The following is a 26,062-nucleotide window of genomic DNA, read 5'->3' on the forward strand; positions in this document are numbered from 1 at the left end:
TTCTACAAACTGTTTCAGTATGCTTTTATTACTTATCAATAGAAGTAATAAAGATAACATCTTTCTTTTATTACTCATCAGTATGTTATGAATGTTTCCCATGTAAATAGATTTACATACCATTTTAATTGCTGTACATACCCCATACTATAGCAGCACCTTGATTTATTTAATAATTCACTTTATACTGAGCATGTAGATGTTTTATATATCTTGGAAATATAAACAATACTATAGTAGTGGTGTTGGTCTTCTTTCTGTTCCTAGAACCATCCACCCTCCCTCTCTTGCCACAGGGCCTTTGCACCTGCTGTTTCCTCTGCCTACAACACTCTTAGCATCCACTTTCAATCTACTTCCACCCAATGAACTCCCCCTAATCCAAACACACCTCCTCAGGGAAGCCTTCCCCGACTGCCATGCTTGCTCAACACGTCCCACCCCCTCAGCCCATTACTGCTCCTTTGCCACATTTTCCATGGTTCCACTCCGACCTTTAATTACGTGATGATTCATATGGGAATAGTCACTTTAGACTGTGAGTGCTGGGAGGGCAGGGACCGTAACTCTCTTGCTCACTCTGTCTTCCCTGTTCCTGAGATCATGGGCATTCAAAAATATTTATGGAATGAATGAATAAATGAGTGAAAAAATGATACAATGCATATGTTGGAAATGTCTCTGGAATCTGTGTTTTTTCCTTCATTGTTACCACCCCTGCCCGGGTTCAGGTCTGTGCTGCTGCAGTGGCCTCCTAATTAACCTCGCTTTCAACTTCCTCCACTTTGCCATTAGCACTAATTTTCCAAAAACATAAATCAGGCAAAAATAAGCAAGCGAAAAAGCAGTAATCAGAAAATGCAAAATAAGATGGTATTGTATATTCCTAGTGGGGGTATAAAATGGTATGGCCACTATGGAAAGATACGGCAGTTCCTCAGAAAGTTACTATATGATCCAGCAATTCCACTTCTGGGTATGTACGCAAAAGGAGTGAAAGCAGGGACTCAACCAGATACCTGCTACATCAGTGTCCATTGCAGCATTAGGGTAAACAAAATGTGATTCATCCATACAATGGAATATTATGCAGTCATAAGAAGAGAGGACATTCTGACACATGCTACAACATGGATGGCACTTTAGAAACACTATGCTAAGTGAACTAAGCCAGATACAAAGGGACAGATATTGTATGAGTCCATTTATGTGAAGGACTTAGAATAGTCAAAAGAAAGAAAGTAAAATAGGGGTTACCAGAGATTGGGGAAAGGGGATGATGGAGAGTTTGATGGGTATAGAATTTCTGTTTGGGATGATGAAAAAGTTCTGGAAAAATTCAGTGATGGTGGTTGCGCAACACTGTGAATATATTTCATGCCACTGAATTGTATATTTTAAAAGTTTAAAACAGTAAATTTTATGTTATGCATATTTTGCCACTATCTTAAAAGACAAGGCACAGAGCAGAATGTATGGAATGCTGCCATCTGAATGGGAAAAAGGAACCTAAATAAAACTTAAAACTTCAAAAAAAAAAAGTTGTTACAAATAAGTCCCTATGTGTCAATAATCAGACAAAGAATGCAAATAGATTAAAGAAAGCTATTGAACATGGGTTATTAGATTTGCTTTTTGAAAAATTCAGCTATATTTAACCTACAGAAGACACACCTAAAACAAAACTGCCACACAGAAAGTGCAAAACTAAAGGAATGTTATAAAGCATAACTCACTAATACTGCACTAGAGAAAGAAAACATGGTGCAGCAACATTACCGTCGGACAGAAAAACAACTGAAGGCAAAATGCGTCAAGATACAGAGGCATAGTCATTAACAACTGATGGAATAATTCACCAAAAAGATGTAGCAATCATGAATTTGTATGACCTTCATGCTATAGATCTGAAATATATAAAGCAAAATAGAATTATAAGGAAAAAGGAGACGAATTCATAATCTTAAGTGAGGGATCTCAACACATTTTTAGCAAAAACATAAAAATCACACAAAATTGAATTAGCAATTAGCAGATTTAAACAACCAAATAAGCCAGTGAATGGATAGATAACTGCCCCTAACAAATAGAGAATATACATGTTTTTCAAATTAATATAGAATATTTTCAAAAATGATTGTATTAAGTCTTCATTAAAGGAAGTCTTCATTAATTTCAAAGAATTGATGTACAGACTACATTATCTAACTACAGAGTAATTAAATGAAAAGAATTAACTAAAATATCATTTAAAAATATATACATATACATACACATATATGTATATATAATACAAATGTGGACACTATGAAATGTACATCTAAATAACTCATGAGGTAAAGAGAACATTACAATAAAAACGACAAGCTATTTCAAGCGGATGATAGTGAAAGTACTGCATATCAACTCTTGTAGGATGCAGTAAAGTAGTCCATAGGGGTAATTTACAGCTTTAAGTGCATTTCCTAAAAAAAAAAAAAAAAATTTAAAGATTGAAAATAATAAGGTAAGCAGTTAACACAAAAAGCTAGCAAAACAAGAGAAGGAAATAATAAAGACAGCAGTAAAAAGCAGAAATTAATGTACTTCATGAACCACAACCAAGAAAATCAATAAAACCAAAAGCTGGTGCTCTGAGAAGGCTGACAAAATAGACAACCTCTCCTAGAACTGATCGAGAAAGTCTAGAAAAGGTCAAAGGCCATAATTATAGATACAGAGGTCATCTTTAAATATAGAATATATGAATATGAATATATGAATAAATTTGAAAGTTTTGAGGATTCAATACTTTTTAAGAAAAATATAAAATATCAAAATTGGCTCAAGAAAAAACATAAAAAAGAAAACAAACTACAAAAGAAAGTGAATGAGTAACCTATCACCTTCACCACTCCAACTCCAATAGACATCAGACCCAGACAGTTTTTCAGACAAGTTTTTTCAAACGTTCAATGAACAAATAAATCCTACCTTACCCAAACTTTTTTAGAGGCTAGAGAAAAAGAAGCCAGTGGGGTGGGGATGGGGAAGCCTAACTAACGCATTTTATTAGGCAATACAATATTGATACCAAAATGAAAGAATATATGAGAAAGAAAAATTACAGGTCTATCTCACTTGTGAACAAAGATTCAAAAATCCTAAAGAGCTAAATCTTACAGTACATAATAATCAAATTGGGCTTAATCCCTGGAATGCAAAGGCAGATTAACATTGGAAAGTTTGTTGTCATAGATATATTATGAGATTAAAAGAGGAAAACAATCTGATCATTTCAACAAATACATAAAAAGGCACTCAATAAAATTCACCAGTCCTTTATTATAATTCCGATAATTATAAATAATAGCAAATCCCTTAGGAAACTAGGAATAGAAGGAAGCATCCTTAACCTGAGAAGGGCACGTAGCAGAGAAGCCAGTCAGTCCTGCAACAGCCACTTCCCCTTATCCTACAGTGGCAGCAATTGTAGTGGAGCATATGGTTGGCTCACCTCAAGAGTGCATTTCCCAGCTTCCTATTTAGTTGGCCCGACCACATGACTAGGCTGTGGCCAAAGGGCTATCAGTGGAAGTGATTATGACAATGCCGGTCTTGCCATGAAAGGTTAAGGAGTGTGCACTTGCCCTCCTGTTTTCTCTTCCCCAGTGTCTGGAAGATGAACATAAGGGTAGGGGCTGGTGCAGCCTTCTTAGACCACAAAATGCAAGCCCTCCATTGAAGATGTCAGGGCAACTAAGACAGAAATCTGAGACAATAACATTGATTAGCCACCATATTAGTCCTGAAATGGTTGTAGTTTTGAGTCTTTGTTATAGCATCTGAGTATGTATTCTACCTAATAAGGGCATCTCTCAAAAACCTACAGCAACTATCTTATTTAGGGCAAGGCAAGGGAATTTTAGAAATATTTAGAATTTAGGAGGAATTCAACAGTGCCCCAGACCAGAACTTCCATTCATCACTATGAGGTTCTAGCCAGTATAATAAGGCAAGGAAAAGGGAAAAGAGTACAAAGATGGGGAAGGTATCACGGTCCAGTATCTGTGATAAGATCATTGTTTAAATAGAAAGTTGAAGGAAATCCACAGACAAATCATTACAAATAAGAAGCAGAATTCATGTCTGGAGCAGGATTGAGAACCCCAAATCAGACCCATGTGTAATCAAACCGTGAGAGCTGACGGGGCTGCACTGCAGATATCGTGGACTATATCTGTGTTTTGCCATACATGGTGCTAGACAATTAATTGTCCGTATGGAAAAAAATAAAATTGAATCCCTACCTAATGCCAATCACGAAAATCAATTCCAGGTGATTTAAAGCTCAATGACAAAAGCAGAAATGTAAAACTTTTAGTAGAAATTCCAACATCACATATCCCACCTTGATTTAGGTTGCAGTGAGCATCATTCCATTAAAGACGCTGTCCTGGAGGTGCAGACTGCCTCAATGCTGGCACACTGGCAACACTGCAACACTTTTTGGGTCATCCTGCCCTGTGGCTTGCTGAGAGGGTGATGATACTGTTCAAGGAAATACTCATGATACCCTCTGTCAGATTCACTTCCCACAGGCATATTGAATCGTGAAATTTTAGTCTTGGTGGTTGAAAAGACCTAAAATGACAGTTTTTTGTTGTTGTTGTTGTTGGAAACGGGTTCTCACTATGTTGCCCAGGCTGGTCTCGAACTCCTCGGTTCAAACAATCCTCCTGCTTCAGCCTCCCAAAGTGCTGGGACTACAGGTGTGAGCTACCATGCCCAGCTCAATGACATATATTCTAAACTCATTCTTAATTCATTGGCCATCCTGACATATTGCTTGCTATAAAACACTTAATAACATTGAATTAAATATTTAAAACCTTTTAGATGGCTACTTGAGCTGGTAAAAAATTAAGGAAACCCAACAGAGGGCAAAATTCAGAGGGCCAAGCTAAAACTGAAGCCTGAAGTGACCTCTGAAGCATCTGCTGATCCCAGCAACCAAAGGCACTGGTTTTACCTGCTGCGTGGAGGAGAAAGGGGGAACTATGGCAACCCTAACTGTGGCAAACACTTACAAGGACATGTGTGATCTGCTGGGCTGTGCTCTAGGTGCTTTACGTATATTAACCCCAGTCGAAGGCACACTCAGGGTAGAAGGTCTGCTGCAGGATCCACACATGGACCAGAACTGCGGAGGGCTCTATCTACTCTGGGAACAAATGCCCTGAAAACAAATGGCAAGGAAATGTGCGTGTGATCCTGGCTGGTGGGAGGGGAGGAGGCTCACTTCAGGTTGAAATCTGAATTCATACTGTGCAGCCTAATAAAAAAAAAAATTAGCCAAAAATTGTTAGTCATCCAAGTTGGAAGTGCCACCAAGCTCCAAGTGGAAGCAAACAAACCTTCTCTGAAGAGCACATTCTCAAAACAAGCCTCAAAGAACTCCCACAGGGAAAACCCCAGTGATTATAATTCACAGTTTAAAAAAATCACAAAATATGTGAGGTTCCAAGCCATAAGGAGAAAAATTCAAGAGATGAAACAAACACAGAATGAGACAGAGACTTTACTATAGTTATGAGCTACAGAGAAGATAATTATTTAATATTTTTAAATTTAAAATAAGAAATCAAAAGTGTGAGTAAGCAACAAGAGACTACCAAAAAAAATGACCATCCAGATTTCACCTTCTACTCCACAGAATTCTGGTGGCAATAATTAATCTAGTTAATTAGAGACAAAAGGCCACGTGAAGAAACAATATCACAGACTGTACAATCTATGCCTGAAATTTTAGGGTTTGGGCTGGGTGCAGTGGCTTACACCTGTAATCCCAGCACTTTGGGATGCTGAGGTGGGAGGATTCCTTGAGCTCAGGAGTTTGAGACCAGCCTGGGCAACATAATGAGACCCTATTTCTAAAAAAAATAAAAATAAAAAAGCTGGCTTGTGATAGCAGGAGGTTGAGGCAGGAGGATTGCTGGACCCCAGGAGGTCAAGGCTGCATTGAGCTATGATCATACCACCTTTGCATATCAATTCATCCAGCCTGGGTGACAGAGTGAGATCCTGTCTCAAAAAAAAAAAAAAAAAAAAAAAAAAAGAAATGAAACTGAGTCTGGATTTTCTTAAAGTCAATCAATATATGAAAGGGCTAATTAAAACTGTCCTAAAAGGCTGAGTGCAGTGGCTCATGTCTGTAATCCCAGCACTTTCGGAGGCCAAGGTGGGCGGATCACTTGAGGCCAGGAGTTCAAGACCAGCCTTGCCAACATGGCGAAAACCCATCCTACTAAAAATACAAAAATTAGCTGGGCATGGTGGTGCATGCCTCTAATCCCAGCTACTCAGGGGGCTGAGGCACGAGAATTGCTTGAACCTGGGAGGTGAAGGCTGCAGTGAGCCAAGATCACACCGCTGTACTCCAGCCTGGGCAACAGAGCCAGACTTTGTGTCAAAAACAAAAACAAAACAAAAAAACTGTCCTAAAAAATATCTACACTCATGGTATAAAACCAATTCCTGCTTTTCTGAGAGGAAGAGACCTCTCTCCATCCTAGTGGACAGTGCTCCTTCTCACTCTATGAAATAATTGTCCAAAAATGTACAATTTAACACTTATAGGCAAACCTCATTTTATTGCACTTTGTTCTATTGGGCTTCACAGGTAATGCTTTTTTAATAAAACAAATTGAAGGTTTGTGTCAACTCTGCATCAAGCAAGTCTATCGGCTCCATTTTTCCAACAGTATGTGCTCACTTCATGTCTCTTTATCATATTCCTGTAATTCTTGTAATGTTTCAAACCTTTTCATTACTGTTATGTCTGTTATAGTGATCTGCAATCCTCGTTCTTTGATGTCACTAAGTGTAATTGTTTTGGAGTACCACAAGCCACATCCATATAAGAGCACGAACTTAAGTGCAATTGTTTTGGAGTACCACGAGCCATGTCCATGTAAGAACATGAACTTAACTGATGAATGCTGAGTGTGTTCTGACTGCTCCACCAACTGGCAGTTCCCTGTCTCTCTCCCTGTCCTCAGGCCTCCGTATTCCCTGAGACACAACAATATTGAAATTAGGCCAGTTAACAACTCTACAATGGCCTCTAAGTGTTCAAGAGAAAAGAAGAGTCCCACGTCTCTCACTTTAAATCAAAAGATTAAGCTTAGTGAGGAAGGCATGTCGAAAGCCAAGATAGGCTGTGAATCAAAGGAAAAGCTTTCGGAGGAAATTAAAAGTGTTACTCCAGTGAACACACAAATTATAAGAAAGCAAAACACTGCTGACATGAAGAAAGCCTGAGAGGTCTGGAGAGAAGATGAAACCGGACAAAGCCTAATCCAGAGCAAGGCCCTAATGCTTGTCAATTCCGTTAAGGCTGAGAGAGGTGAGGAAGCTGTACATCAAAAATTGGAAGCTAGCAGAGGCTGGTTCATGAGGTTGAAGGAAAGAAGCCATCTCCATAACGGAAAAGTACAAGGTGAAGCAGCAAGTTCTGATGGAGAAGCTGCAGCAAGTTCTCCAGAAGATCTAGCTGAGATCACTGATAAAGGTGGCTACACTGAACAACAGGTTTTCAGTGTAGATGAAGCAGCCTTCTACTAGAAGAAGATGCCACCTAGAACTTCTGCAGCTAGAGAAGAGAAGTCAATGCCTGGCTTCAACGCCTCAAAGGACAGGCTGGCTCTCTTATTGGGATATGGTGCAGTTGGTGACCTTAAGTTGAAGCTAATGCTCATTTCCTATTCTGCAAATCCTAGACCCTTTAAGAATGTTGCTAAAACTACTCTGCCTTGTGCTTTACAAATGGAACAACAAAGCCTGAATGACAGCACATCTGTTTACAGCATGATTTACTGAATATTTTAAGTCCACCGTGAAGACCTACTACTCAGAAAAAGATTCCTTTCAAAATATTGCTGCTCAGTGACCAGGTACCTGGCCCCCCAAGAGCTCTGATGGAGCTGTGCAAGGAGATTAATATTGTTCTCATGCCTGCAAACACAATATCCATCCTGTAGCCCATGGATCAAGGTGTCATTTTGACTTTCAAGTCTCATTATTTAAGAAATACATTTCATAAATCTATAGCTGCTATTGATAGTGATTCCTCTGATGGATCTGGGCAAAGTCAATTGAAAACCTTCTGGAAATTATTCCATTCTGTGTGCCATTAAGAATATTCATGATTCATGGGAGGAAGTAAAAATATCAACATTGAAAGGAGGTTAGAAGTTGATTCTAACCAGCTGGGCGCGGTGGCTCACGCCTGTAATCCCAGTACTTTGGGAGGCCGAGGCAGGCGGATCATGAGGTCAGGAGATTGAGACCATCCTGGCCAACATGGTGAAACCCTGTCTCTACTAAAAATACAAAAATTAGCTGGGCGTGGTGGTGGGCGCCTGTAATCCCAGCTACTTGGGAGGCTGAGCCAGGAGAATGGCTTGAACCTGGGAGGTGGAGGTTACAGTGAGCCAAGATCATGCCACTGCACTCTAGCCTGGTGACAGAGGAAGACTCTGTCTCAAAAAAAAAAAAAAAGAAAAAGTTGATTTCAACCCTCATGGATGGCTTTGTGGGGTTCAAGACTTCAGTGGAGGAAGTCACTGCAGATGTAGAAATAGCAAGAGAATTAGAATTAGAAATGGAACCTGAAGATGTGACTGAATTGTTTCATTACCATGATAAAACTGTAATGAATGAGGAATTGCCTCTTACAGATGAGCAGAGAAAGCGGTTTCTTGAGATGGAATCTGCTCCTGGTGAAGATGCTTTGAACACTGCTGAAATGACAATACAGGATCTAGAATATTCCATAAACTGAGTGGATAAAGCAGTGCAGGGCTTGAGAGGATTAACTCCAATTTTGAAAGTTCTACTGTGGGTGAAATGCTATCAAACAGCATCACATACTATAGAGAAATCTTTCCTGAAAGGAAGAGTCAGTTGATGTGCCAAACTGCATTGTTGTCTTATTTTCAGAAACTGCCACCGCAACCCCAGCCTTCAGTCCTCCACCACCCTCAACAGTCAATAGCCACGACATTAAGGCAAGACCCTCCCTCCACCAGCTAGAAGATGACAACTCGCTGAAGGCTCAGATGATTGTTAGCATTTCCTAGAAACAGTGTTTTTAAATTAAGGTATGTACTTTTTAGATAGAATGCTATTGCACACTGATTCAACTACAGCATGTTTATAGTTATATAAACATAACTTCTACATGCATTAGGAAACCAAAAACCTTGTGTGACTTGCTTTATTGTGATTTGCTCTGTTGTGGCTGTGGAGCTGAAGCTGCAGTACCTCCAACGCAAGCCTGTATGTTGTTGCCTATACCAAAATAGGCCTGTTATAAACGTTTTAATATTTTATATTTTACGTTAAATTTTTAAGTTGTATATTTTACAGTTGCTTTAAAAAATGATGTAGCAAATCAATGTTTAACATATACAAAAATGATTAAGAAAGACATTTGTAACAGTGCTGGAAAGGTAGATGTTAATTACTTTAAAAATCTGGCTGGGCGCAGTGACTCATGCCTGTAATCCCAGCACTTTGGGATGCCATGGCGGGCAGATCACCTGAGGTCAGGAGTTTGAGACCAGCCTGGCCAACATGGTGAAACCTCGTCTCTATTAAAAATGCAAAAATTAGCTGGGCATGGTGGCGGGCACCTATAATCTCAGCTACTCAGGAGGCTGAAGCAGTAGAACTGCTGGAACCTGGGAGGTGGAGGTTGCAGTGAGCCGAGATCACACCATTGCACTCCAGCCTGGGCCGACAACAGCCAGACTTCGTCTCAAAAAAAAAAAAAAAAAAATTTAAAATCCATCAGTAAGTTTCCAATAAAATAATCAGAAAGCATTTAACTACCTCTTCAGTTTACATCAACACCATTTTAATCATCCAGATTAATTTATCAGTTAAAAATAATTCCCAACTTCTTATGGCTACTGAAACAATAGCAACAAAAGGTTGGGGTACATTGTTTCAAGTTTCAGGGGTAAGGAACTAAGAGAGGAACTAAAAAGGGTAGTTCCAGCTCTATGTGGAGGAGGAAGATGAACGAGTAAAACGCTTGTCTACCACAGGAAGAGGGCAGGAGACAATCTTTACAGGTGTGGAGGTTCCCCCAGGAAACCTGAAAGCAGAAGTTGCTAAGAGTGGAAGCTTCTTGGAGGGAGACAGACTATGGGAGAAGTGGAGCAGGGTACTATCACTTTCCATGGAGCCTTGACTGTGGTAATCGATTTTTACCCATGCCATCGCTAAAAACAAATACAAAAAATTAGCTGGGCATGAGGGCGCATGCCTGTAATTCCAGCTACTTTGGAGGCTGAGCTGGGAGGATCACCTGAGCCCAGGGGGTCAAGGCTGCAGTAAGCTACGATTGAGCCACTGCACACCAGCCTGGGCGACACAGTGAGACCCTGTCTGAAAAAAAAGTTATAAAATAAAAAAAAATACTGTCATGTGTTTTTATCTCTATCGATGGCCAATTATAATAATAATCCCTCACAGCCTGTATACAGCAGAGACTCCCATGAGAGTAGGACTAACTCACGCTAAGAAAATTACATTCCATTGCCTTGCGCTCATGACTTAGTTGCGGGGAATAAAAAGGTAAAAGAAATGGAAAGCTATTGATGGCGATGATGCCACAAGTGCGAGTGAAGCAAGCAACGGAGGATCCCCAGCTTATGTTCCTTCACCTGATCCAAGTGTCTCCACATGAGGACAGGTGGCATGTATGGAGAGACACCAGCACGAGGTCAGGGGTCTGCCACCAACAGACCTCACTGCTTGGGTGAATTTACCTATTCCTTAGCTTTTCCAAAAACAGAACACAAACTTTATTAGTATTTCCAGAGATAACTGGTTTCTCAGTGATGGATTGATTCCAGCCAAATCACAATGCATGATCAGAATGCCATGCATCAATTCATGATGGAAATAACATCCTTTTCCAGTGCCCAAAATGTTCACGTTGTCTCTCCAAGGCCTCTCATTTCTCAGTATGGAGCTACTAGGAAGCTAAGTCAATGGCCAGACAGTTGCATGTTGAGCACAGAATTCGAGGTGTGTAGACATCGAGTAGATTGGGAGGGCTCTAAGTCTCTTGCCCACTGCACACAGCACTTCGTGGAGAAGGCATCTCCGTGCCCTTACAGACAGTGCTCTGTCACCTGCCAGCACTGGACACACTCGGGGCCTCCTTTCCTCTGTTCCAATGCTGACCGAGTGCCCTCGTGATGGTACATTCTTTCTTACATGTGTCGGTCACCAATTAAGCTAGGAAGCTGCTTCTAGACAAGAACCTGTTTCTTTGGCCTTCCATTCTGACGTAATTCAAGTTAAGCCTTTCTTAGAGTCATCTCGTTTCCAAGTCCTTAGGAGTTACCTCATTTTGTCCTGTTACAGTCTACACCCTGCTTTAGGCTTCATGGTCATTTGACCTGCCTGGTCCCCACACCCAGCCAGCAGCTGAGCAGCTCCCATCCCCAGGAGCCCACCACCCTGCACAGCTCTGTCCTCTGGATGCCACCACCTGGTCCTCCTCTACATCTGACATCTCCATCTGGGAAGGCCTGCTCTGGCTTGACAGCGTCACAGGGTCCAGGCTTTCTCCCACTGTCCTTCCTCCTCCTTACCCAGAGCTGCGTCTTTAGTTTCCCCATCAGTCATGTCATGGCATTTCCAATGTTCAGAGAAGTATATGGCCTCATAGACTAAACCAATGAGAGCTCAAACATTTTCAGACAGTCAACCCTAGACTGTCTGCAATTACTTTTAAAAAATCAATTTGTTTTTCCACTTTGGTTGTGTGAACTAAGTTTCACGGACTTCTGGATTTCTACCCACTGGTGCACCCCCACATCACTGTCCCATCACTGGGGCTCTCAGTGACTTCAGCAGGAGCTCTGCAATGGAAAAATCACGTGAAGACTGTGGTTAGGGTCGTTAGACATTGGGACTAGGACATGTTCTCCCTTTTCAACGTGTAACTTAAGGCTAGGCAGACATAAGAGCAGAAAGTGAGCAGCCCACAGCAAGAGCTGAGGGAGGACAGACAGCACAGACACCAGACGCCAGCTTTGGCAGGGTGGCCGAGGAAACTGATGCCCCTAGTGCTGTCAAGCATGGCAATGAGGTCTGCCTCCTACTTCAGCCACATCGTCTACTTCCAGCCCCCGACTCCACGTGACAATTGGCCCTACCATCCCTTGACCACACCTCCTGACTGGGGGAGAACTTTCTGATAAAATTTCAATGTAGAATAAACCAATTCATAAAACTTTTTAAAAATGGGATGTGGAAATATTACAGTTAACGCTCAACAATGGCATGGTTAGCACTTGTCTGAGGGGCTAGAGGATGCAAACCAAAACCCAAGAAAAATTACGCCCCTTGAAGTGTGAGCCACCAGTATCTTGACTAAATTAGTTGGCCAAGATAATACCAAAAATTCATACCAGCTTCATGCAAAAGTGGCTGCTTCTCGCTGTTTTGGTTGACAACAAGCATTAGGACAAGGTTGCTGAGAAGTAACTGTAACACGTGCAGTGCTAGCCGTTCCGGTTTCTCTAGACTATGCTCCACTTACTGACTTCTAAGCAACCTTATTTCATATTTAATAATGAAGGATTTGTGATTACTTACAATTTCAGACACTGGGATTTGGTACAGTTACATGGCTTTTTAGACTTTGTGTCCCATGAACTAAGAGTTACTCTATAAAGATTTAAAAAGAAAATGTATTCAGCTGGTTACTCCTTATATAGAGAATTAGCTAAGCATCTGGTGTTTTTCAACACATTGTGAGAATCTCAACACCAGATCGTTATAGGTATTATTGACAGATGCCTAATCATGAAGTGGGAGTTTCCAATGTGATGGAACTAGCACCACCAAACACAGCCACACATGCCCATGGAGCCAGTGTGCATGCAGAGCAGGGTCCTAAGGCTCTTCACCCTTCCCAAGATGTCTTCCTGGAGTTCTTCTCCCCCTGACCTATTTAAATCTGTATTTTTTGTGCTTCTCTCCCCACTGAACAGCTCTTTCCCCCCCAAAATCTGAATGCTAATGGGAAGTACAAATTAAAGAACAATAGATAAAGCGTCGTTCATCTTCAGATATACCAGTGCTAAAGCAGTCCACGCTGTAATATTACTAACAATATCAAAGCATGTTAGTAATCACTTAAGTGTGCCATGTGATCACTGGGGACTTTCCTCATTTTAGGAAGGGATTATTACAACTCCCTCCTAACTGCATTTGGCGATTAGCTCAGAAGTCATCTTCAGGGGCATTAGAGAAGAAACAAACTCTTCCTCTAACGTGTCTCTGGGTGTTGCTAAATGTGAGGGCAGCTGCACATTAAACCATCGGGAGAAGTTCCCAAGCATTGCTCAGAAGAGACACTCACCAAGGAGCTTAGAACATTTGCAATGGAAGTGGTTCAATAGGCTGTGATGACAAGGAGGGGCACGTGTACAAAACACCAGGTGACAAAAACCAAACTAGATGAATTCTAAACGAATATAGCATTTAATTTAGAATTCTGTGACAGGGCTGTCCCTGTGCCCAGTGGGGGCATGCATCTTTGTCAGTGTGCTCTTTGAGGTCATGTACACAGGCCTCATCTCTGCAACGCACTGGCCACTTCTGAGCAAGGCTGCATCTTAGTCTTGGGTTTTCTCCCAGAGCTAGAAGAGCACCTGGCACACAGTCCGTGCTTGCTGTCAGCCTCGCGCCATCTCATGGAACATAGGGGTTGGTAACTAATACAAACGCCCTAAAGAGAGGCAAAGTCTTTGCCCTGTCCTCTGTGCTCCGAGCGCCCGCACGCTCAGCAGTCTTGGCTGGCTGTCGGGGCTGAGGTCAGTTCCAAATCCCCCCCCACTTGGCCTGCCCTCACCTCACTGCTCTGGTCTTCCGCCCCTGCTCTCACCACCTGTGCCTCTGTTTAGTGACCCATCCCACTCCCCATGGGAAACAGCTCATGGCACCTGACATGGGGGCAAGCTGCTAACTTTGACTGCTTCTGGAGAGAGCTCCCATTTTAGAGGTAAAGACAATGTTGCTGAATGCTGTATTAATTGAGAATTCATCTAGTTCTGTTTTTCCTTTAGAGACAGAACAGTTACAGCTTTCTGCCCTCATGGGTGCCTAGAGGTGGCAGGTCTAGCTATCCTGCCACCTGGCCTGTCCACCTGTGGGTCAGACCTGGGCCTGTTCAGAGGGGGGGCTCTGACAGCTACTTCACTGCTCTTGCCCTCGGCCCTCTCAGACCTGCCCTGAGCTGGGGCACAGGGTGGCCCGGCACTTCCTGTCCAGAGGAACGAAAACTGTTCCGTTGAGGAAGTGGTGTGGGGGCTTGTGGAGGCAGTCCAGTGGGGACCCACTGTAACTGTGGAGGGAGGGTGACAGGCCCACGAGTATCTACAGAGTCAGGAGGAGGCCGGCAGGCATTTACTATAAATCACTGTGTGGCCAGGACTGTGGTCAGTGCTTCAGGGGACACCAAGGATAACTATCTGTTCAATATACAGTGCCTGTCCTGGAGGAGTCCACCAAGTCAGCAGGGACACCAGACATAGGCAATGGAAACATTAGAGCACAGAAGAGAATAATCAACCAGCACACTGTCCTATACTGACTGTGCACATGGTGCCATATTGACTGTAAATGCCACAGGAACTCAGAATAATCAACCAGCACACTGTGCTACACCGACTGTAAACACTGCAGGAACTCAGAGGCAGCATAGTTCGGCACAGATGGAAGAAGTGAAAACCAAATGCTCTTGAAGGAGGTGGAACTTGACATCAACTTTTAAGGCGGCAAGGTTTCTTCACTATTACTCAACAGGATGACCCAGTTGAAATAACAGCACCAGTAAAGACACCCATCAGGAATGAGCACGGGGTGCAGGGGCAGTGAGGGCCTCTGACTGCAGTGGACACTAAGTGGAAACTCACTTCCATGGCTCCAGATGGACTGCTCTCTCAGTGCCCATCTAAAAATTAAAGAGTTAGAAGAGATGTGGACAACTGCCTCAGAAAAGCATTCTAAACAAACTACACCACAACAAGATAACCTCATCTTTAGGAAAAAAATTTCCAGAGAAGCAGACTCTTGAATATTCTTTATTATGATGTTCATTATGTTACTAAAACCAGTAGCATCAACAATGTGTCAGAATTCACATTTATTACCAGATTGGTAATAGGATTATTAAAGCTACAGAGTGTCAGGACAAGGATTTGTATTAAAGAGTTTTTATTAATATGATAAGCTAGTTAATAAGTTAGCCAGTTCACCCCCCAACCCTAACAAATGACCATCGGGTCAGCTCGCACACTCAGCCTGCTGGCCTCCAGCCTAAGCTGAACTGCTTCTATGGCCTCTACTAGGTTAGATATGGCTGAACCACACTGGGCTGACAGTCTTGGTTGGGAACTCACACGGAATGAAATAACCAGCAAAACGTTCTCTGACTGCTTTCTTACCACCAAAAATAAATTGGTAGAGATTCCAGTATATCATCAGTATTGCAGATGTCGAGATAAAAATCATCAGGCCCAATTAAGTGGAGAGGCATTGGATTAAGTAATTATGTGCATAAAAAATACAAATACACATCTCATGTTTTTCCTGGCACACCGTTTACAATAGAGAAATATTTTGTAACATTCAAAATAAAGAAAAACGTGACTGATTGAAAAAAATCTAGTATAGACACAGAAGGAAGAAAAGGAGAGAGGAAGAAGAGCAGGGGGAGGAGAACAAAGAGGAGGAGGAGGGGACGAGAAGAGGAAGGAGGAGGAGGAGAATGGGAAGCCGGGGGAGAGGAAAAGGGGGAAAAGGAGAAATAGCTGCCCTGAAAACGCTGTCATGACTGCTGCTCTGTGCAAATGCCCATTGGCTGCACCACATAGAAGCCTCAGAGGGTGCTGCAACTGGGAGAGCACGCAATTAAAGCATGAGAAGTATCAAATGTCCTTGAATGTTCTAGACACAATACAGCACAGAGTCAATATTATTGACCAGATGCCCCCAGATTACAAGAAAGATGAGTATCTTCAGAACTGTAGCCTTTTAGATCATCCTGTGTAATGTATCAGCAGAATCTGGAAGTAGCTGAAGTCATTTTTGTTTGGTCCAGAAATGTTAACAGCCATGATGAGATGACCAATTACAATCATAGCAACTGCACCCTCACCGATCCATCACACCCAGAGAGTGAAGCAAGCAGCATGGCCCACAGTCTTATTCTGTCCAACTCAGCAAAAGTTGTCAACAGCCTAGGCACAGAATTACAACAGCTGAAAGAGCCACTGCAGAAACTGAAGCAGCGGTGCCCAGGAGCAACCAACGCCCTTCAGCGACCATGAGGGCTGATAGCGTTGATCGGTTCCAGTGTGTTTCCAGATTCACGGCCTTTCATTCCAGCCCCAAACCACTCTCCTCACACTTACCAAGGCCATCACGAAGCCATGCCCGATGGCAGAACTCTGCAGGAGCCTGGAAAGCACTGGAGGCTGCGGGCTGTATCCTGTAAGGTGTTTGACTGCTGTCTCTCAGGCCCAGGGTGTGTGTTTGCCTTAGACTGTGGGCCCAAAGAACTCCTGCAGGCAGGCCGGGCACGCCTGTAATCCCAGCACTTTGGGACGCTGAGATGGGCGGATCACCTGAGGTCAGTATTTCAAGACCAGCCTGGCCAATATGGTAAAACCCAGTCTCTACTAAAAAATACAAAAATTAGCCTGGTATAGTGGTATGCGCCTGTGGTCCCAGCTACTCGGGAGGCTGAGGCAGGAGAATTGCTTGAACCCAGGAGGCGGAGGTTGCAGTGAGCAGAGATCATGCCATTGTATTCCAGCCTGGGTGACAGAGCAAGAGTCTGTCTCAAAAAAACAAAACAAACAAACAAACAAACAAAAAGAAAAAACAAACAAACAAACAAACACCTCTTGGAGGCAGGAATATGCTGATCTCCATAATCAACTACAGGGCTCAACGAATGGAGAGGGTTGCCCAAACCACTGTTAATACATAAATGTTAACCTGATAATTTCAACCAGCTGATTAGTTTAATTAGCAACAATTATAAACACAAGACAGGCAAGAAATAGCAAGATTATAAACACAAGACAGGCAAGAAATAGCAAGATGAGGTCCCAGATAAGTGCAGCCTATGTCCACCTGGAGATGTGAAGACAGATCATGCATTAGCACCTGCCATAGAGCTCGAGCCAACTCAGCATGGAAGGCAGCGGGCGGAGGCAGCTGGAGGGCACTCTGCAGCCCCCCGTTCATGCTGCATGGCTGCCACACCATTATTTCCACGGACGACAGCAAAAAAGAGAGGCCAGCACAGTTTGAATCAACATGGAATGAAGACAGAGCTATAAATGGCAACAAGCCTCAGAAACACCAACATAGGACAGCGGACAGGAGGACGGGGACAGATGCAGGTTATGGGCCAGACTTTCCAGCAGCCTTTGCAGCCCCAGTGAAACCAGACACAGACAGCAACACTGTTAGTGGCATTGCTGATGGTAAAAACATTTCTCAGAAGTCATGAAGGTGTGCAGTGAAGCTCATTTTATAGTATAGAAGAAAATCGTGAATGTATCCAAGAGTCTCTTAAATTATTACATTAGAGTGACAATGTATTGCTTCTAATCCTTACCCAGCCAAATTTATTTTTGGTGGTCCTGGAAGAGTTGATCCCGAGGGGAAAGCAGACCCGTTGACTACCGATGGTAAGGCTCCCTCAAGCTGTTCAAAGTCAAAGGCAAGGATATTTTGAATTAGCAAGGATTTTTAAAGTTCCAGTCAGCCAGCCCCCTACATAAAAATGCTTCTTTTTTTCCCTAAAGGTTTACATCACCATCCCTTTATAACCATGTCTGGCCTTATTACCACAAGGAATCCACTGACATTCGGAAGGTCTAGTGCTGAGGTGTGTCACAGGCCTGCCTGGAAGTGTGCAAAGATGTCTGGAAGTGTGCAAAGATGCAGGGCGGGCCTCCACAGGCTGGAGGCCGTCCATAGCTGTCACTCAGCTGGCCAGGGGTATTGTCATGGAACTCCTTTCATTTTTATAGACTATCAATTATGAAATAAATTTAATGACAAATTTCCATAAACTAGAAATGTTCTTATACAGATCTTGACATTTGAAGTCTTGTTGGCAACCATGATTTTTCATGCATTCAAAAAAATATTTTGTAACCAGTTTTAACAAATTCAAAAGCAATGTTATCATCTCTGCATTGTCCATGTTCTTTGCTTTCCCAGGTCTCATCTTTCTTTATGTTACTCATTAGCATGGCCTGTGGAGGCTGTTCACAGGGAAAGGAACAGGCAGCAAAGCCATCACTGGCCTACTTCTCTTCTACTCAGTAGCTTGAAGAAATTAACAGTACTAAATACAATTAGGTTTTCAGATTATTTGCATATATCACAATTAAACCTCATATCCTTGTCCCTTCCTCTGTCCAAAAATGGAAATGTATCTTTAAATAAATTTATTTTTAAAGCTTTAAGAAGTATAGTCTTAGAAAAAAAATGCGTCTTGTATTCATCCTCTGCACTTCCTCCATTCTGTGCCCAGTTTAAACTGTGTGTCGTCACCATCCGTTACGGCTGGAAGACACTGAGAAAGCCTCCTGGGTCCCACTGCCTCATTTACAATCAGTCTTAAGTCCCCAGGCTTCTTCCCGGGAAACCCCTTCCGGCTCTCCTCTTGCTCGTGCACAGAAGGGAGTGCTCACAAGGCCCTGAGACAGGTGTCCCTTTTGCCCTCACCTGGACACCTAATTGTTAGGCCCCTGTCTTCAAATGTCAGTCTGAAGAGTTTTGCATTCTTTTGGAGAAAGGATGTCATAGTTCTCAGGATTGAGGCAATTATTTGCATAAACCAGGTAAAATTACTTTTTTTCCCCCTTTGCTTATTTAGCCCCAAAGTAAAGCAGAGACATCTCTTATGTACTCCATAGGTTGTAAATCCAGGGCAACTTTATGCTGGAATCCATGAGTTTCTTCAGCAATGTTTGGTCGTCTTGGAGTGAAGGAAGTCAACTTGGAGGCAGGGCTTATCAGACTCTGCTGTGTGCACAAGTCACCTGGGGCCTTTATGAAAATGCAAATCTGATTCAGGGGGTCTGAATCCCAGGTTTGGGGTGGAACCTGAGGTTCTGCACTTCTTAACAAGCTCCCAGGTGATCCCAACAGTTCTGGTCCATGGACCACACTTTGGGTGGTAACACTCCAAAGAATATACAGAACTGGGGTCTGGCAAGGAAGCAAACGATTCTCGAGAAGCAGCAAATGCGTTGCTAAAAGAATTGTCCTTGAGGTCCATGCTGGATAAGGGGCCAAAATGGGGACGATAATAAACAGTCAAGGAAAGGTGGGGGAAGGTGGGGAGACAGCAAGTTGTGGCCAAATGGGTGTTTTTCATGGAAGATCTTAGAGGTGAAAGAGCAAGTGCAATGTGTGCCTTCTGGACTGGTGGCTGAAACAGCAGAGAAAGGAAGGCCAGCAGCGTGGAGGGGGCCAGAGGGTAGGAGGGTTCTATGAGGTTCCAACACAGACTCCATCTGCGTGCTCGCCAGATCCCGACTTACACTCACCTCCTGCACTGATAACACTCTCTTTTATCTTGGCCAATGTATCACTTGAGAAGTATTTACTCACTCATTCAACAAATATCTAATTCAATTTACACTCACTTCCTTTGAGATCTCATCTATTCATATGGCTTTCAACGCCATCTATACACTAGGACTCCCAATCTCAGCCCTCCTGCCCAGCCCTTCCTCACTCTAAACTCCTACGCAACATCTTCTGAGGCATCCCAAATTTAATATATCCAAACGGAACTCCTGGACGCCTTTGAAAAACTTGTACCATCTCATCTTTGTTGATGGAAACTCCATCTCTCCAATCATCCAGGCTGAAAACCTTGGGCGCATCCTTGACTCCTCTCTTTCTCTCACATCCCACATCCAATCCATCAGCAAATCCTGTTGACTCAACCTTCAAAGTATCCCTAGAAGCTATTTCTTGCCACCTCCACTGCCACCACCTGATCTGAGTGATCATCTCTCCCCGAGATTATTGCCATAACAGGCTCACCGTTCTCCTTGACCCCTCCTCCCCACCAGCCCCTCTTTAGAGTGGAAGCCATAATCCTCCCAGTGCCTTGACTTCCTCCCTGCCCTGCTCCCCTAGCTCACACTATCCCAGGCCCAGTGGCCTCCTCGCTGCCACCACAGCAGGCATGACCCTATCCAAGGCCCGCCTGGGATGTTCCACAGCTTGCTTCACACGGCTCATTCCCTCATCTCTTTAAAGGCTTTGCTCAAATGTCACCTTCACAACGGAGCCATGATCACCTTTTTTAAACCTGCAACTAGGCTTTTTCCCCATCAAATCCCCATCCCCCCAATCCGTTTCCTCGCTCTCCTAACAGATGATGTAATTGGCTTCCTATTAGATTTGCTAATTGTCTATCTCCTGCAGTAAAATGTAAGCTGCAGGAGGGCGGAGTTGTGTGTTTTGTTTTCTGAGGTTCACTTACCTCACAGATCAGTGCCTGCCCTTATTGAAGGGTGAGTGGGTGCCCTACATGGGCCAGGCTTTGTGCTGATTCTTATTTTACAGAGATGAACGAGACACATATGGCCTCTGCCCCCATGGAGCCTGCATTCTTGTGGGTGGATGCAGACAAACCAACCAACCACGAAACGCAAGCCAGTGAGAGTGCCATGCAGAGCAGGAGACAGCACTGTGACTGTGGCTGGATGTCTACGCTGGGGAGTTAGGGAAGGCTCTTCCGGGGAGGTGACACTTCATACCAAAACTCGGGAAAAAGAACGTATTTGTCCTCTACTTTTATGTAATATACACATATCATGGTGTAATCATAAAAGCAAACTTTAAAAAAGTATTTCCATAACACTGAGGAGGGTGAGGAGTGTTCTGGACCGAGGAGGTGGAATATGCTGTTGGTGGGGTCACAGAGGACAAGTTAGCAAGCGTGGCAGAATGCCGGTCTGGAGGCTGCAGGAAAGGGCAAAAGGGCTTCATCAAGTTGGTGAAGAATAACTGTGTCCGAGACTGACTCCAGCCCACAGTGTCTGACACAGTGGGGCAGGGACTGAACACTTGGTAAGTATTTCACTTTGACTTTTAAATGGAAAATAAATTATATTTCCTGAGTAATTCCAACCATAACAATCAAAATTTTAAGAGACAATAATGCAAAATTGTATTTTTTAAATTAAAACAATGACTCACTTGTTGTGTAATGAGATTTAATTTTGTTGATGCTGGCAAAAATCTCCCTACTAAAGCAGTCATTGGTTTAGGGACATCTGTAAGGAAGATAATTAAAAATTAATTGTAGCATCTATCGTTCCTCTTCCACTTACACTTGGATGAAAGTACAAAAGTCTGTTATGGATGTGTCCTGTGCAAAGTTATTTCAACTTATCTTGATGCTAGTTACACATTTTATTCTCTAAAACCTTTCAAGTCAGTATTTTACTTAATATACTCATTTTTCTTTTCTTTTTTGGGGAGATGGTCATAAAGCTACTTGATCTGAGCTTCCAGGGTTGGTCTACTAGGCTAAAACAATGTTGTTAGTGCTCTGGTTCCCAAATTGTGTGCCAAGGTGCCCTGCGTAGCCACAGCAAACTCACTAGGAAAAAAAATGTTTGAGATAGGGTCTCGCTATGTTGCGAGGCTGGCTTCAAACTCCCGGGCTCAAGCAATCCTCCTGCCTCAGCCTCCTAAGTAGCTGAGCCTATAGGCATACCCAGCTTCGCTGGATATTTTATGTTTTCTTTTCTTTTTTTTTCTTTTTGCTTTTTTGAGATAGGATCTTGCTCTGTTGCCCAGGCTGGAGTGCAGTGGCACTACCACGGTTCACTGCAGCCTTGACCCCCCCTAGGCTCAAGTGATCCTCACCCTCCCACGTAGCTGAGACCACAGGCCTGTGCCACCATGCCTGGTTAATGTTTTCATTTTTTGTAGAGACAGGATCTTGCCACATTGACCAGACTGGTCTTCAACTACTGGGCTCGAGCAATCCTCTGGCCTGGCCTCACAAAGTGCTGAGATTACAGGCGTGAGCCAGCACTCCAGGCTGGTATTTTATGATTTTAAAGAAAGCCCAGGGACATCTATTGGATACCACAGGAACTACTTTTTTTTTTTTTTTTTTTTTTTTGAGACAGGGTCTCACTTTGTCACCCAGGCTAGAGTGCAGTAGTGCGATGTTGGCTCACTGCAGCCTCAGCCTCAACCTTCTAGCCTCAAGCAATTCTCTCACCTCAGCCCCCCAGTCAACTGGGACAACAGGTGCACACCACCAAGCCCAGCTCATTTTTTTTTGTATTTCTTGTAGAGACAGGGTTTCGCCATGGTACCCAGGCTAGTCTTGAACTCCTGAGCGCAAGTGATTCACCTGCCTCAGCCTCCCAAAGTGCTAGGATTATAGGCGTGAGCCACGGCAGCCAGCACTACTTTCGATTTATGTGTATTTTTTTTTTCAAGTGGTTACTAAGTTGTTTGGATATAAATACTTACTAAGCTATTTAGACTAAACTACTTAGTACTGGAACTGATAGGTACTTATTTGGTTTACAAGTGCTATGAAAAACATTCTTGAGACACTAAGGGTGTGTAAGCCTCTGTGCTCATGAGTTCAAGCAGAAGCACCTGAACACTTCTTCTTCTCCAGGCCTAGGCATCCTTTGAGTGAGGAATCTCAGATGCAGGCAGCAGGATGCACGTACTTTATGGTGATGTTTAATATGTGCACAGTGTAACAAAGGAGATGCAGGTGGGGGGAGTATGATTATATGATAAGGAACTTGAACTGGAAAACACTATATAAACTCTCTCCTCCTGCAGACCTTAAGGCACTAGGATTTTGTCATGTGCCAGGAGGAAGGGGAGCAGGAAAGACCTTCTCCCTGCCTGTAGAGATCAGAGATGCAGCATGAACCTATAGGAGATGAGGCCAAAGCTCCAACCTCAGCTTCTTCACTGTGAAAAGAGTCAATGTCTTGAGGATATTTATTCTGTCCCTGGACAGGGAGACAATCAGGATGCAATGGGGAGACAGGGAGTCACGCTTTGTCTTTTTGCCCTGGACTTCAAAGGCCAGTGAAACTACATCTGGATTTGCTATTGGTTTCAAGTTATAGGCAAGGTCAGTGAATCACCTGACAGTGAATATTCTCTCGTTAACTCAAGATCTAGGGTAATGTGATTACGTGCAGTCCCCATAGAGAGGCCTAATTTTCAAGAATTAGCATCTCACTTTTGTTAAACACAATCCTAAAATACGTCATTTACTCTTTCTCTAATCATGCATAAGGAATTTCAGAACAATCAAGTACTTACAGGTCATTTCTTATTATTGTGCCAGGTTAAAAAAGTTTCTTAGTCAGATAAGAATGAATTTCTTAGAATGAATGTCAGACAAATCCTTTGTTATTTCAGAACTCATGGTGATTAAAGCAGAATGATAGTTCTCATTGATTATACTGAAATGTTTACATTAAAATGTAGGTGTTTACACCACACCTGAAGTCAACCCATCAGGTCAGTCTGGGAAAGGCTGATATTTCAATCTAGGCACATCGAGGCACCTAGTTGTGGAATTCCTACCAATGCAGTGTTGGTCTGAGTCATCACCTGTTAGGATCACAAAGCTCTCAGCAGCTAGGTGACATGAGGGACAGCTATCCAAGAATTTGAGACAGTCAGTACAGGGTACAAAAATTAGTCTATAGATATACATTTTTATATTCTTAGCTTACTAATATGGACTACGAGGTTTGCCAAATTTCCTATTTAATATCCTGGTTGCCATTTCACTTTATATACAAAGCCAAACATATTCATTTACCGACTTACATATATGACATAGTTTTATTAATTAACTTTGTACCTGACTGTAGATAATTATTTTGATCTTGATACTGAGGAACCAAATGGAGTGCTTTTAGTTCTCTTGTTCTAGAATTGTCTATACATAGCATTTGTGTGCCCCCTTTCAATTGGCATATCACCTAAAATGAAAAAGAACAATCAGGTTTCATTTTTGAAACATAATTCCAGTAATAATGAACCTAAATAAACTTAAATCTGAGAAAATGGCTTTAATCCAGAAGTTACATTTTAATGGAAGATAGAAAACTATAGATCTGTTTTCGATTTCTTACTCTACACTAACATGCTCTTTGGAGACACCAAAGGGCAAAAAAAAAAAAAAAAGAAAAAGAAAAACCCAGAAATGTTTCCTGAGATGCGTCCAGTGTGTGAACAGAAAAAAGTTCCTGTGCCTGGCTTTCTCCACAGGTGTCTGATTTAGTTGGGGATCAGGTAGCCATGCCCCAGAGCTTCCTTTGTCCTGTCCTCACTCCACCATTGACATGAGCAGAAGAGGGTGCTGCTCTGCCAAGCCCCAGCCCATTCAGTCCCAGTGGGCACTGAGGCCCTGGCGGCATGTCCCTGAGTCCCTGGGCACGCACTTAAAATCCTCTCTAATTTTACTCCAACTGTTCTTTCCTGCCACACACATGTCATTATTTAACACATGGGGTTTTAAAAACACATCTATTTTATTTCCTACAAGTACAGCTTAGAAAGGTTAGTCCAAGAACTATAAAGTTCTAAGAAGCCACACTGATCTGCTTGGGCCTGAGCAGCACTGTCAGACCCCCCTTGGATACTGACCGTAAATAAATGGTCGCAAGCCGGGTGGGTCTGCCAGTCCATCCCATTAGTCAAGCAAAAGCACTGAGGGAACTCACTGTGTGCCCAGCCCTGCTTCAGGCTGTGGCATGTGGGGATAGAAAGGCGAGAGATGCTGTGGCTTCTGCCTGGACACAGCTTCCAATTCTGCTGGCAGAACCACAACTACACAGAGCAGCTGTGCTTTATACACTTAAGTTGCTTATAATCTAGATAGGAGAACCCAAAGAACCATAAAGGACCAATGTTATCAAAGTAATACACATTGGACCTACTATGGTCATTGGATCAATATTCCACATCATCCTGACATCTGATGAGAGGCCAGCATTCATGTTCAATTGGAGTTGTATTTGTATTTGGAGGATAAAGTTATAGCTACACACACACACACACACACACACACACACACACACACACACACACAGGAAAGGCTCAGAGTGAACTCTGCAGACCTGCCTCTACTGCACACTCCTGGGCCCTATCCACATGGGAGCCTTGGCTCTGCCCTCTGGGGAAATGTGCTAACATCACTCTGCGGTCTTGGGGAGTCAGAGAGTTCTCATCCTGCTGACCTGCTTTTAGGGTCCTGGAAAAACTGCTATCAGAACCCACAGCCCCAAATAGAACCACCGATGGAGAGGCTAATGTTAGTGTACACCACAGCTAAACCAAACTCATGACAGGCTCATTTTCAAGTATTTGCTTGTTAACGTCTATGCCTTACAGCAAGGGCCTCATTTCTAGGAATAAAGAATTGCTGGGGGAAAGGCAATGATCAGTTCTTGGACTCTGGGTGCTTTGCTAAGGGAATGCTGTGGGCGACACTCTCCCCATTCCTAGTCCTTGCCACGTGAGATCTGGAGTCCCAGATGCACCACTTAATTATGAAGACCAATGTAGATGATGTAACATCTCTGTTTCTTACCCATAAAGTGGGGATAAAAAGAATGCCTATCCTACAGAGTTGTTAGGAGGATTAAATAAAGGTGCAAAAATATGACATAAACCACAGCTGTGACTGATTATGTACCCTATACAAGCGTTACCTGTTATCATGAGAGATTGGGACACGAAGGAAGCAGGCTCTGCCCTGAAGCCACAGAACCGCGCCCCACACCAATATGCCAAACCATGAGGCTCAGCTGCAGTCCCTGACCCCAGCACCGCACTAAATGATGTGATTTGTGCTTGCTCTCCTTAATGAATACAGCAATGTCCTCATCTTTGTTCGATTTGCTAAGATGGAGTAGAAATGAGAATCTTA

At 43.0% G+C, this 26,062-nt stretch overlaps 1 protein-coding gene across 11 annotated transcripts in view; it reads right to left on the reverse strand.

The window, feature by feature from the left end:
* The window catches only part of TESMIN (testis expressed metallothionein like protein), a 46,769-nt gene that overhangs the window by 16,192 nt on the left and 4,515 nt on the right, over positions 1 to 26,062 (reverse strand). For 5 of the 11 annotated variants that reach the window (XR_010147578.1, XM_063784223.1, XM_063784222.1 and 2 more), the window contains exons 4-6: positions 23,990 to 24,110; positions 21,322 to 21,398; positions 17,705 to 17,793 (exon numbers count right to left, since the gene is read on the reverse strand). Coding sequence is in view for 9 of the 11 variants with exons in the window: in XM_063784223.1 (XP_063640293.1) it covers positions 17,705 to 17,793; positions 21,322 to 21,398; positions 23,990 to 24,110 (287 nt within the window). In the remaining 2 variants the exon portion in view is untranslated. Of the gene's footprint in view, positions 1 to 12,663; positions 12,736 to 12,769; positions 15,026 to 17,704; positions 17,794 to 21,321; positions 21,399 to 23,989; positions 24,111 to 26,062 lie in introns of those variants that run through there. The other 6 variants (XR_010147577.1, XM_063784221.1, XM_063784224.1 and 3 more) reach the window with 3 other exon arrangements.

This window comes from Pan troglodytes, chromosome 9 (assembly GCF_028858775.2).
Source record: "Pan troglodytes isolate AG18354 chromosome 9, NHGRI_mPanTro3-v2.0_pri, whole genome shotgun sequence".
Lineage (NCBI taxonomy): Eukaryota > Metazoa > Chordata > Mammalia > Primates > Hominidae > Pan > Pan troglodytes.